This window comes from Megalopta genalis, chromosome 5, assembly GCF_051020955.1.
Source record: "Megalopta genalis isolate 19385.01 chromosome 5, iyMegGena1_principal, whole genome shotgun sequence".
Classification (NCBI taxonomy): Eukaryota; Metazoa; Arthropoda; class Insecta; order Hymenoptera; family Halictidae; genus Megalopta; species Megalopta genalis.
The window spans coordinates 25379080-25392393 of NC_135017.1; the positions used below are offsets into that span (position 1 = coordinate 25379080).

General features: G+C 31.0%; 3 protein-coding genes across 6 annotated transcripts; all 3 read left to right on the plus strand.

Moving 5' to 3' along the window:
- Positions 1-19: 19 nt before the first annotated feature.
- LOC143259469 (prenylated Rab acceptor protein 1-like) lies at positions 20-1265 on the plus strand. Its single transcript, XM_076521829.1, has 4 exons — positions 20-163; positions 446-679; positions 755-954; positions 1022-1265. Exons 1-4 carry the CDS (start codon positions 93-95, stop codon positions 1126-1128), a joined length of 612 nt encoding a protein of 203 aa, XP_076377944.1. The 5' UTR covers positions 20-92; the 3' UTR covers positions 1129-1265.
- Positions 1266-1884: 619 nt separating this feature from the next.
- On the plus strand, positions 1885-9010 carry LOC117223990 (anoctamin 1). 4 transcript variants are annotated; one of them, XM_033476636.2, is made up of 12 exons: positions 1885-2570; positions 2667-2944; positions 3283-3529; positions 3603-3728; positions 3790-4269; positions 5511-5904; positions 5986-6218; positions 6293-6490; positions 6571-7000; positions 7080-7285; positions 7365-7652; positions 7803-9010. In XM_033476636.2, the coding sequence occupies exons 3-12, from the start codon at positions 3341-3343 to the stop codon at positions 8085-8087; spliced, it is 2829 nt and encodes a 942-aa protein (XP_033332527.2). In that variant the 5' UTR covers positions 1885-2570; positions 2667-2944; positions 3283-3340; the 3' UTR covers positions 8088-9010. The 4 variants fall into 4 exon arrangements, with proteins under 4 accessions (XP_033332527.2, XP_033332528.2, XP_033332530.2 ...); XM_033476637.2 differs by having other exon boundaries at positions 1885-2566; XM_033476639.2 differs by having other exon boundaries at positions 1886-2944; positions 3348-3529.
- A 413-nt stretch (positions 9011-9423) lies between these two features.
- Positions 9424-12244, plus strand: LOC117223993 (sorting and assembly machinery component 50 homolog B). Its single transcript, XM_033476647.2, has 8 exons — positions 9424-9620; positions 9853-9939; positions 10002-10082; positions 10201-10419; positions 10558-10772; positions 10838-11216; positions 11312-11606; positions 11880-12244. The coding sequence occupies exons 1-8, from the start codon at positions 9600-9602 to the stop codon at positions 12056-12058; spliced, it is 1476 nt and encodes a 491-aa protein (XP_033332538.1). The 5' UTR covers positions 9424-9599; the 3' UTR covers positions 12059-12244.
- Positions 12245-13314: the final 1070 nt, after the last annotated feature.

Consider the following 13314-nt stretch of genomic DNA (forward strand, 5'->3'; position numbering starts at 1 on the left):
AGATAAAAGATAGGTGTATGTAGTAGTAGCATCTGGTCACTTCTTTGTCACGCGGTGATCATTTTTGAAAGATCTGAACAGTAAAAGAAAGGATGGCAGACGTGGAAATCGAGATCGCTGGTGACATGCAAATTCCCCAACAGAAACAAAAATCTGGCAGCGGGTAATAAAAGCATAATGATTTTATGAACTTTCAGTTGTTTGCTAACCTACAAAGAAATGAATCGCCACCTTGTCACTGCTTCAATGATTCATGCTAATCCTTTGGAAACCAAAATTTTGTTATGTCAAGCTTTCATTAATAAATTACATATCTTTGAAAAACAATATGGTTTCCATATATATGGAATTTTGATTTTGATTCCAATTGATGTTAGAGGATTATATATATATAAAGTAAACATATTGTAGACATTTTAGAAAATTATGGTATTTCACTGTTTAGGCTTGAATTTCTACAAATACCACAGTTGCCACTTAACAATATTGGATACCCACAAGCTCATGAATGGATTGAACATCGGAAAGCTAATATCAGACCATGGTCTTTATTTCTCAATACAAGTAATTTTAGGCCTCCTCCAAGTTTACCAAGATTAAGTAAAAGAGTTGTAAGAAATATTGAGTACTTCCAGAGCAACTACTTATTCGTGTTCATTGGATTAGTTATATATTGTTTGTAAGATATAGTTTATATTTTTCTATTTCATTATAAAGTAATGTTATTAGGAAAATAATATTGTTTAAATGTTAGGATAACATCACCACTTTTGCTGCTCGCTGTTGCAGCATCTCTTGGAACATGTTATAAAGTTTCACAGCGCCATGCTAAACAAGAACTTATGATATTTAATCATAAACTAACATTGGCTCAGGTATACAGTTTAGTTGGCATTTGCTCATTACCAATATTTTATCTAGTAGGAGCTGGTGCAGCACTTTTCTGGGTCCTTGGTAAATAAGAAAAAGATGTTTAAATAGAAATTCTTATTGAATATTTAATAAACGTATTGTGCTTTAGGTGTATCCTGGTTCCTGATAACTTTACATGCTGCTTTTTATAACATTGATTCAGTCTTGTGCCCAGGAGAAGATGAGCTCAATTCCTTAGTTATGCAAGAAGTATGATCTGTATTATAATAAATTATTAATAACTGTACATAATAGAAAATACACTAATTCCAATCGGATTAAGAAAAATGATAATTTAACATTTAAGTGATGTATAGGAAATTTTAAATATATTATGCTTACATGAATTCATATATTATTGGTATAATTATAAACTATAATTTTTGTTACCATTTATGTATTTAATTATTAACATTACTGGAATGGCATTACCTACACATGTTGAAACGAAAAGATCTTTATAACAAAACCAAAGAATAATTTTATACTACCAACTTTTTATAAAAAATAAAGTATTTGTGTTTATAATGATTAAATGAAGAAATGTAGTAATATTTCCATTATAAATCAATTTTAATATTACATCGAACTTTACTTTCACATCAATATTTTTACCTGATTATAATTTCCCAGTAAGCAATTTGTTATGAATTTGAAAGTACGCATTTATGCCAAATAAGTACCAAGCCATCTGTTTCGGCATATCGCATGGATTTGGCACCAACGCTTTGTCTATACCAAATGGAGACCAAATCCAGCGTATGCACACGTATATACTACACGACACATATGCTACACATTCTACACGCCACATATGCTACACATATACTACACGACACAATGCTACACATATACTACACGACACATATGTTACACATATGCTACACATATCAACACGACACATATGCTACAAGAGTGCACAGACCTGACATCTACAAACGACACGTTTCACTACAAAGTTCCGAGAAGATTTGCCATTGAATTTGCCAAGAATTTGGGCACCAATTCATATAAATTTCTTCGCAAAGTACACTATCAAGCGCTTTACACGTATTTGGTCGAAATAGACTTAGCTGACTGGGATAATTTAATACTTTTAGAACTACTTTAAATTAGTGAAAACCTTAAATCGTAGTTTATTTTAATTTCATCCTAATCTCTATTAAATAATATGTGCTACATGCATAAAATATGTGCACCTAATTCTACCTCATAGAAAATACAAAAGGTATAAAATGTTTCCATTTAGACCAATACGGTAGCTTCCATGAGCTTTCATTTTTGTATATTTTGTCTTCATCCTCATTGGCTAACAACTATTTACCTCGTGTGGCAAAGAAAAGGAAGAAAAGAAAGTGTTTTGTTCTGGACTTGTCATTTGGTCGCATTGATATTCATATTATGTATTCCTTCTATCAACGTTCACGATATCATGGAGAGTAGAGATTTTTTCTTCTGTTATTGTAAATGTCGATGGGAGACAGTATATATATCTACATATACTTACTTTTAACTATGGCTTAGTTTTGCTTCATCGCGATGAAGCTGCCATCCTTTAAATTATTAAATTGAAAATGCCACTGACCTAATATTATTGCCAATTTGACGGTATACATATTTATCATTAGCAAAGCACGTGCTTAGGATAACATATGTATGTATGTACTTTTACTATGATGGTGTCAATTTAAATGCCCACGTGATCATTGGAGCTTATATTGTCTTCTAATTTTATATGATATTGGAATTCATAGGTACATATATGACGTATCTGTCACATCATGCTTTATTTGTTCATTTTTGCACTCTGGACTATGCATTTGTACAGTAAATGGGTAGTATAAGCGGAAAAATAAAATAAAACAATTCAATTAAAACACGTGTTAGAGTACGATTAGAAGAAAGGTAAATCTTTAAATGTGTATGCAAGATGGATCTACAATACAAGGACGGATGTAAAATAATTTCCTGCTCCATATCTTAACAACATCCGGAAGTAGAGATTTTTCAATGAGCAGTCGACGAAACTTCTGTAAGAATATTCTACATTTAAAGTTTGTTAAAGCGTAAAAGTAGAAATAAAGAAATAATTTTGTTATATCTTTATATTGCACTTTTTATTTTATGTTATGTATATTAGACTGAAATTTTTTATCATTCTGTTTATTTTGTAGAGCTTAACTAATGGTTATTATTCCTACTAGTTTTCGTGCTCAATAATAATTTATTTTTAGTTCCCATTATATGTATTTTCTAGCTGTATTCGTATAATTTGCTACAAAAGCTTAGTTAAAAATTACAAAAACAGGTTTGCATATAATATTTATATTTTTTAATTGCACAAATCCCGTTTATTTGGTTTGCATGTAGTATACGTTGTTTGAGTCAAATAAGTAGAATTATTTGAGTACTGATCTATTCAATTAAAATGGAAGAAGAGGATGAAGAAGTTTCCATACCCTGGATATCAAATAACTTCAACATAGGATCTGCACAAACTTTGTATCAAAGTGTTCGTAGCACCTTATACGTTGATGAAAGCGTTATTAGTACAGACAGCATGCAGAGTGCAATATCAATGGAAGAGTTTCGACAATCTGACAACGACAATGAATTTGTAAGTTTTTATATACAAGAACATCAAAACTCTATGTTAAGGATTATAAACAATTAAATTAACATATTCATAGGTCCCAAATTCTAAAATTGGCTTTAGTTTATATTTTCAAGATGAAATTCGAACAATTGACTTTGTCCTTGTTTGGGATGAATACAATACTGAAGCCCAATCACATCGTAGTATGGAATATAGACAGGCAAGTTCAATTTCAATTAAATGTATATGCAACCTACATTGTACTTATTATCAATTTTTAGGTGTTTGAAAAGAACTTGGAAAAAGAGGGTTTGGAAATGGAGTATGAGAATGCAGAACCTAATGGTCTCCATTTTATAAAGATACATGCACCAAGAGAAGTCTTAAGACGGTATGCTGAAATATTAAAGCTTAGATTACCAATGAAGGAATTAAGTAATTTGAGAATTGCTGAAAACCGTAGCAACACATTGATCAATGAGGTCAATTCATTGTTCAGAAGAATTATGAGTAAATATTATGTTGATCAAAGAATCTTCCCAAAAATAAAACACAACTTCACAGCGGTTTACAGCCGCGATAAAGAATATTTATTCGACATAGATGCACCTAACTTTTTCACTGCCGCAACGCGTGCTAGAATAGTACAGTTTATTTTAGATAGAACCAGATTTACAGAGTCCATGAATGATGATTTTGCATTTGGAATAGAAAGGCTGATTTCAGGCAAGGCATATGTAGCCGCTTATCCGTTACACGATGTAAGTTGAATTCTTTTGGTTTTTATACAAAATACATCGCTTAATTTGAAAAATATCGTATTCAAACATGTCACGGTTTAAATGGTTGTTTAAATAGCTATCTTTAACGTCTTACAATAACCGGGAAGGCACGATTGTTTCATACACTTGTTCACTGCAAATCTCTGCTGACACTTTCTAAGGAAGCCTACCTATCTATTCAGCGATTTTCGTACCCTGCTTAACTTCCTGTTGGACACAAAACGCCTATAGGATTTCCGTATCTTGTCCTAATCTGTTTTCGTGCCATAAAGATAGATAAGCTACAGTCATACGTCAGCTCATTGAGGTATTGGTGTTCAATATTACCAACTGTCACTGCATTCTTCTCCTTCAGTCCATAGTATGATTATCGAAACCCATGAAATTGGCCATTTAGTGTTTACCTGAATTGTTCTACTCTGCAGTGTAAAAAGAATACTTTGAAATGAATCACGCTATCATAGATTGCATATTTTTATATTAGCTAGACTAAATTCCTTGGCTTACTCTCTTTGAAATTTGATAACGGTTCATTTCTGAAAATATTTATTTATAAAATTAATTTATTTTATTTGTATTAGAAAGAACAGTATTTTATGCAACAGTATTTTAAGAACAGCAATTAATATGTTTTTATGAGATATAAGATAGTAGTCTCTATATTTCTTTACTTACCGCGTTTTATTGCACGTTCGGAAACAGTGTGCTATGAAAGTACATAATTTATGGTCGTTACTGGTCGTTATAAGCTTAGCTTGGCCAGGGGTCGAGGGTTTTACTGTACCTGTACCTTTATAATCCCTATTTCACCTCCGTTTGCCGTTATGCCGTTTGAGCCCCAGGGGTCATTGGAAAAACACGGTCGAAAAATGCCGAATAGCGTACTTATATTTCAAGTTTTGTTCAATAAGAAGTTTTGAGGAGACAACAATGAAATGCAAAATATGTTAGTTATATTATTTACACTTAAAAAAGCAGCTATGCGATGTACATACGACAGTAAAGTTGAGCGCACTTACTTCGACAATCTATGAGTGTCCTTGGGACTCAAACAGTTAATACACGGCGAACTAATACCTCGGAATAATGATTAAACGATACGAACTGAAATGCATCATTAAAAAAACGGTAATTTATGCTGAACTTAAATATTACGTGGCGTGCCTTTAGATTTTGTTCGTCTCTTAAATTTCTCTATTTTCAACTAATTTTTGTTTTAGGGAGACTTACAATCACCAGAATCTATGAGATATCTTTTATACACTGAATGGGCTAGTTTGAGGAAGTGTCTTCATTATCAACCTTTAGATTATGTCAAAGAATATTTTGGTGTAAAAATTGGACTTTACTTTGCTTGGCTTGGATTTTACACACATATGCTGATACCAGCCAGTATTGTTGGTCTTCTTTGCTTCATATATAGTTGTATGACCTTGTATTATAATGAACCAAGTGAGGATGTTTGTAATGGCAATGGTACTATCCTAATGTGTCCTTTATGCGACAAATTGTGTAGTTATTGGGACTTAAAAGAGACTTGTCTCCATTCAAGAATTACATATTTATTTGACAACCCATCTACCGTATTTTTTTCGATATTTATGTCATTGTGGGGTATGTATTGTTGTAGAATATCAAATGTATTGATATTAAAGTGTCGATTTTTAATTATTTACTTTGTATGCTTATTAACAGCTACATTATTTTTGGAATTATGGAAAAGATATTCGGCTGAAATAACACATAGATGGGACCTGACTGGTTTAGATGCTCAAGAGGAACATCCTCGACCGCAGTACTTAGCACGTTTAGCCCATATTAAAAAGAAGTCCCTTAATATTATTACAAATACTGAAGAACCAAAGGTGCCATTTTGGAAAATGAGAGTACCAGCAACGATCCTTAGTTTTTCAGTTGTTTTATTGTTGGTACGCTAGTTTTAGATATTAGTATATGCTATATTCTATAGTATTTCAAATTAAAAGTGTATTTCATGTTATAGATTGCAATAGCGATGGCCGCTGTGTTGGGAGTTGTTCTATACAGAATGTCTGTGTTAACTGCGTTAAGTGTTTATGGACAACCTATGGTAACTAGTTATGCAATACTCTTTACAACAGCTACTGCAGCTAGTATCAATTTATGTTGCATTATTGTCTTCAATTGGGTCTACGTTTGGTTGGCCGAGTATTTAACAGAGGTATTTCAAAGGGAGATGGATTTTCAGTTTACATACCTGTCTTTTATTCTCTTTTGTAATACGTTTTATTAATTTTACAGATCGAATTGCTTCGTACACAAACTGAATTTGACGATAGTTTAACGTTAAAAATATATCTACTTGAATTCGTAAATTATTACGCTTCCATATTTTATATAGCATTTTTCAAAGGAAAGTTTGTTGGATATCCAGGTGGTTACAATCGATTTTTTGATTATCGACAAGAAGAATGTGGTCCTGGTGGTTGTCTTATGGAACTATGTATACAATTAAGTATTATTATGATTGGCAAACAAGCAATGAACACGATATTAGAAATGCTATATCCGTTATTTTTCAAATGGTTAAACACATTGAAAGTACATGTTGGAATGAGTATGATGAATGGCGAAAGAAAAAATAATTCTAGAAAATATCTCCAGTGGATCAAAGATTACAAATTAGTAGAATGGGGTCCAAGAAGTTTATTTCCAGAATATTTGGAAATGGGTAATTATTGCATGAGGTTCATATTAATTTTTCATCTTTAGAATTTTAACTGATTTTTAACGACTTTTATGTACTTCAGTATTACAATATGGATTTGTTACCATTTTCGTTGCTGCATTTCCATTAGCACCATTCTTTGCATTATTGAATAACGTTTTTGAAATGCGTCTTGATGCAAAAAAATTGTTAATAATGTACAGAAGACCGGTCGGACAGCGTGTTATAGATATAGGTGTATGGTATCGTATTCTCGATTTCATTTCCAAGCTCGCGGTTATAACTAATGTAGGTTTGAATATTTATCAATAATGTATTATACATAGTACAATATACAAATGTATAATATCTAATTAATGTGTTTCAGGCATTCATTATAGCTTTTACATCGAATTTTATACCAAGATTAGTATATCGAATTACTGTTTCCGATAATTATTCGTTAGAAGGTTTCTTAGACCATTCGCTGTCAAAGTTCAACACAAGTGAACTAAGGAATGGGACGGCGCCGAATTCCTTATCTGCTAATGAACAAATAGATATATGCAGATATCCAGATTACAGAGAACCACCAAACTCTCCAAATAAATATCAATACACAATTATGTTCTGGCACATATTAGCAGCTAGATTAGCTTTCATTGTCGTTTTCGAGGTATATATATATATATATATATATCTCATTTCTTATTTACTTATCTTATATCTCTAATAATTTGCTATTTATAATTTAGTTTTTGAAAGAGTATATATATATATATTAGGCATTTTATTACGTAAAATTAATTTAATTAATTGTTTGTAGAATGTCGTTGCTCTCGTAATGATACTTATACGATGGTGCATTCCTGATATGAATCCGAAATTACGCGACAGAATTCGACGCGAAGCGTATATAACTAATGAAACAATTATTCGACAAGAAGCACAACGTGCGTGCGGAATATCTGATGAAGTAAACGCAAATGGCAATCGCTTGAACCGAGTAATGAGAAACAGTTTATCAAATTCTGAATTTGATTTGGAAGTTCATGGAAGTCCTGTACCTTCTACTAATACAAATACAAGAGTTGGTCCAGCTGCATTATGATGACGACAATAATATATGTTACTACTGCCGTACTAGTCGTAATAACACGTATTAAATTAATAAGAGTTAAATCAGTATAGCCGTTAACAATGTTGATGGCAAAATAAAAATTGGAAAAAGAGACAATGTCGATTAATTATAAAAAGGGTTATAAAAGGGAGATAGAATTTTTATTACAGAAAGCTTTAAAGATATTATATGATATTTAATGATATTTATGATAGGAAATTATATAAATCTTGCGATACTATTTGTTTCAATGACTAAGAGATGGGCTATAATTTATTTGTTGAAGGAATGTCATAAAGAATATATATATTTATCTGGGATGAATACATGCCTATGTATAAACAAAAATATAATACCAACTATTGCCAATTTCCACACATTTTATATTATTGTGGTAAACAACAGAATAGTATGTTATTATTGAATATTCAGGACGAGTTACCTGAAATCGATTTTATAAATAGATTTATAAGTCTTCCTTTGACTAAAGTTCCTGTAAACGATCAGATTAAAATTAATAAGTGGAATTTGTGTTATGTTCAATTTTGGTGTGGAGTTCAACTTTTACTAAAATATAATTCTTTTTCTTCTAAATAGGGCCTAATTGTATCAATATCATAACATAATCTACCTCTATTAAAGATATGATAATTATGGAAATCTTCATTCTCTGTGATGACTCCAAGATCTGCAATTCTTTTATATATTTACGTATATATATATATTTCTTTTTTTCAATTATAAGAGACATTTAAATATATTCATATTTAGTTGCCATATCTGATATTAATGATGCTATTTTTATGCAATGAGAAATATACAATTAACTCTATGTACATGTAATATATATATATATATATATAAGCATTATGTTTTATAATGTTATTTGTAAAATAAAATACTAATTGACATGACGACGCGTGTATATAAATTCTTAAAAGATATATGTAATCATTTTCACTCTGTAAATGTATTTTAAAATATAAATCAGAACTGTTCAATTTGTAAGATTAAAGACGGGTTTAATATTTGTATTTTATAACTATATTGTTGTTTATGAATGCTATTTAAAAAATAATTTTAATTCGTCGTTAATGGTGGTAAATTGATTTTCAAACATCTATATTTAACTGTTAATAAGACCACATATATAAAGTCTCATCGTAAAAATTAGAAAATTGGGCATGAATATGTGATTTCAATCATAAAATAATTTTTACCGCGTTTGGCAAGTCAGAGTCGGAGCAAGTTTAAGGAAACTGTATAACGCAGTGTAACACTGTACCGTGTTCAAAGAAATTATTCAGTTACGGAAGAGAAGTTTAGTTCCAATATAAGTACGCGGGCGTATAGAGGGCGTTGAACTTTAATCATTCTGAATATTTAGTTTGAAAAATTTACCCCTTTTTGTTATTGTCAAATATTAAAGAGAATTTGACAAAATTTAGCATAATATTTTAATGCGAGTTCTCATGAAATTGTATATGATTAATTTTAATAAAAATGGGAACTGTCCACGCAAAGGTAAGTGTATATTATTAGAAGAGCACACTATAACCTAAAATCGAGAACATTAATTTACAGTATGAGTAATTTCTAATAATAATTCATTTCTATGTAATCTTTTACTTAGAATCTGTATTATCTTTTCCTATTTTCATTAATTTCATAGTATGTCCTTTTACATTTATATTTTTCATTCATGCTTTACATCTCAATATTTTTAATAACAATTAACATATCTTATCGTTTGTAGGAAACAACAATGCCGAAAAATCTTAATCAAGATTCAAATCATGCTAATCCTAAGGAAAGATACAACCCCCAAATAAAAGAAGATTCTGTAAGTAATTTGTACATATTTCAGATTATGTTTATATATTATATATTAATCTTTGCTTTCAGTTTGCATATTTTAATAAAAAAAGAGACCTATTAGAGAAAGATGAAGTAAAAGAGAAACCTATCGACTTACAGACAATTAAGGTACATTTGAATTTAGATTCTTATTTAAAATCTTATTCTTTTGTATTGATAACGATTTGACCTATCCATAAATAAAATAAAGAAAATATATTAACTTCCAATTTTTTTTATGAAACAGACAAGGGTTGACAGAGTACACATAGATGGTCTCAAGCGAACAAAAGATGATATAATAAGAGCCCAAGTAACAGACCTCTTTAGAGCTAAAGATTTTCAAGATGTTATTATACGTGCCCATAAAGTCAAAGGAAAGCTAGAATCATTAGGATGTTTCAGAAGTGTTGGAGTTTACATTGATACGAGTGAAGGTCCTCATGCCAGTCCAGAAGGCGTTGAAGTGGGTCTATATAATTACACACTAATTCAACAACAAATAAGTAATTTCTCAGATTTAATTTTTTTCAGTTCATTGACAAAATGTTTACTTAAAGATTAGATAGTCCCATGAGAAATTTCAAGTCACATGGTCTTTCAGATCACCTTTACGGTACGTGAAATAAGACGACTAATAGGTGGAATTAATACTATGGTTGGAAATAATGAAGGTTCTGTAATTATTGGTGCAAAAGCACCCAACCTATTTGGTAGAGGAGAACGACTTCAAATGGAATATTCTCATGGTACAAAAAGTTCCACAAATATAAATGTGTCAGCTGTTAAACCACTTGTAAATAGTTGGCTAAACACAGTGTATGTAAGATTATTTCTCTTTTAATAATTTACATTTTCAATATATTAATTAATTTGTTTTTTAGGCTAACTGCTAGTGTGTACAATCAAACTAGTGATTTTCCATGGTCTGGTTTTAACCAGTGTGACAAAGGCCTTTTACTAGATATTGGTTTTAATCCAGATGGAGCAGGAATACTGAAGCATAATTTACAGTATGAAGCCACATGCAGAAAAATTGTTTGTTCTAAACAAGCGTCGTTTTCCGTACGTGAACAAAGTGGCCCTAGTTTGAAATCTGCATTACGACATATTTGTTCCATTGATAAACGAGACTCTACCATATTTCCTACCATGGGAAGTCTGGTACAATTTTCTACAGAGATTGCTGGACTTGGTGGGAACATTGGTTTTGTAAAAAATGAACTTACTATGCAAGCTAATTGGTCACCACACGAATATTTTGCAAGTATTATTTAATTTAATTATCAGATAATGCCTATGCATTTATTAATTTGTTCTATCTTCTATAACTAATGTTATTGTGGACTTTTAAATAGACTTTCCAATTGGGTCTTCAATCTGGACTACTTCGTGGAATTAACGACGATAAGTTCATAAGTATAGCCGATCGCTTCTTTTTGGGTGGCCCAATGAATCTTAGAGGATTCGAAATGAGAGGATGTGGTCCTCGCGACAAAAACAACTCATTAGGTGGTGATGCATACTGGGCAGCGGCATTTCATTTGTATACACCACTGCCATTTAGACCCGGTCGTAATGGTATTGGAGATTTGTTCAGGTTACATGGTTTCGTCAACGGTGGAAATTTATCAACAATTTCAAATAATTTTGGTATAGATATTTATAAAATTATCTAGGAATAATAATACATTAATACGAAAATTTTTAAGCTGTGACAATTTATTAATATAATTTTAGTGTAGAGACGTCTTAGAAATACTACGAAGTATAGTATTCTTTAAAACTAATGAAAAAAGACCAATAAAAAAAATTGATAGCTCTGTTTTAATTTAGTTCTTGTTTAAAGTTGTGAAATAGAGGGATTTGTATTAGCTCAAATAAATTCTTCTAAATATTTCAAAATGACAAAATTGTTATTTTCAGATTTGCATAAGAATCTGGAAATCTTTACAAAGGATGTACGTTCTTCAGTCGGTGGCGGTATTGTAATGAAATTGGGAAACGTTGCAAGAATCGAATTGAATGTAATTACACCTCTGAGGTTTATGAAAGAAGACGTATTGCGATCGATTCAATTTGGTATTGGATTGCAATACTTATAAGTATTTATTTGGGAGTAGTAAATTGCTTATCTTGCATTATTTTTTATGCCAGTAACGTGGCTGTACAACACAAATTACGATTATGATTATAACATGTTTATTATTACAAAGATGTATTCTAATCATTTGAATGTGATTAGCATTCAATGTCTAAAAAATGTTTCCAATAAAGGGTAGTACAAATTCTATGAGTATTTAATAATAATTTTCCATTTTTCTGATCATGTTGTAAGCATGTGAAATCCTGTATGGAATTGGTACATTTCATTCTTTTGTTTGCATCAGCGTACACGTGCATAATTTCTAGGAAACTAAAAGATTTCATCAGTTAATGAATCATTTTCCACATGTTGAATGATTAGGAAATACTTATTTTCTGACTATTGTACTATTTAAATTTATGCATGAATTTCCTTACGTCCGTAATTTTTTAAGAAAATGGAAATACAATTTATACGTGTGAGCCCGATCTATCACTATCAATTATTTTACATGCACAAAAATATCATTTTTGTATCATAAATGCGACAATAAAAGGAGTACCTCACTTAGTGAGCGAAACGAGGGCAGGTAGAGAAATCTGGTTGGCTGATGCTTCATAGCTAAACAGTGCTGCCCTCACGGTTCTAGACAAAGAGAGGTAGATGAGTAAGCAAGAGAGTACGATATCAGTACAACCACAAGCAAAACAAGTCACACCGGCGACCAATATAGCTTGTCTCACTTTACCGTGCTTGCGTTCTCACTCTTTTCGCGCATCCATATGCCTGATGCTCCATCTAAAACACGTGGCGCGATATTCGACTTGCACTTTTCGCCTCATAGGATTCTCGATCATACAGTCCAGCGTATTTGGGAACGTCTTGAAACGACGATCATTTTTACAATTATTAAAATGTTCGAAAACCCGTAAGCTACATTTTAGCTAATGGTTTCTACTTTATGAATCATCAAATTTTTTTTTTAATTCATCCATCACAGTACTTTTTAACTGAGACGATCAGCAATCAATATTCTACTGTACGAGAAGAAGTTTCGAAAGCAACGAATAATTTCGTAATTTTATACGATTTTTACTGTTAAAAATTTGAAAAACGAAGCTGAAACTTGCATCCATATCCTCTTACAGAGACTACATATTTAATGTAGTAATTACCTACAAAAAAATTCTCAAACTCAGAGTTTTATAGAATTAGAGTTAAGAATTATTTATTAAGTATATTACAATTATTGAAATTTTTTTATTAAAATATTGC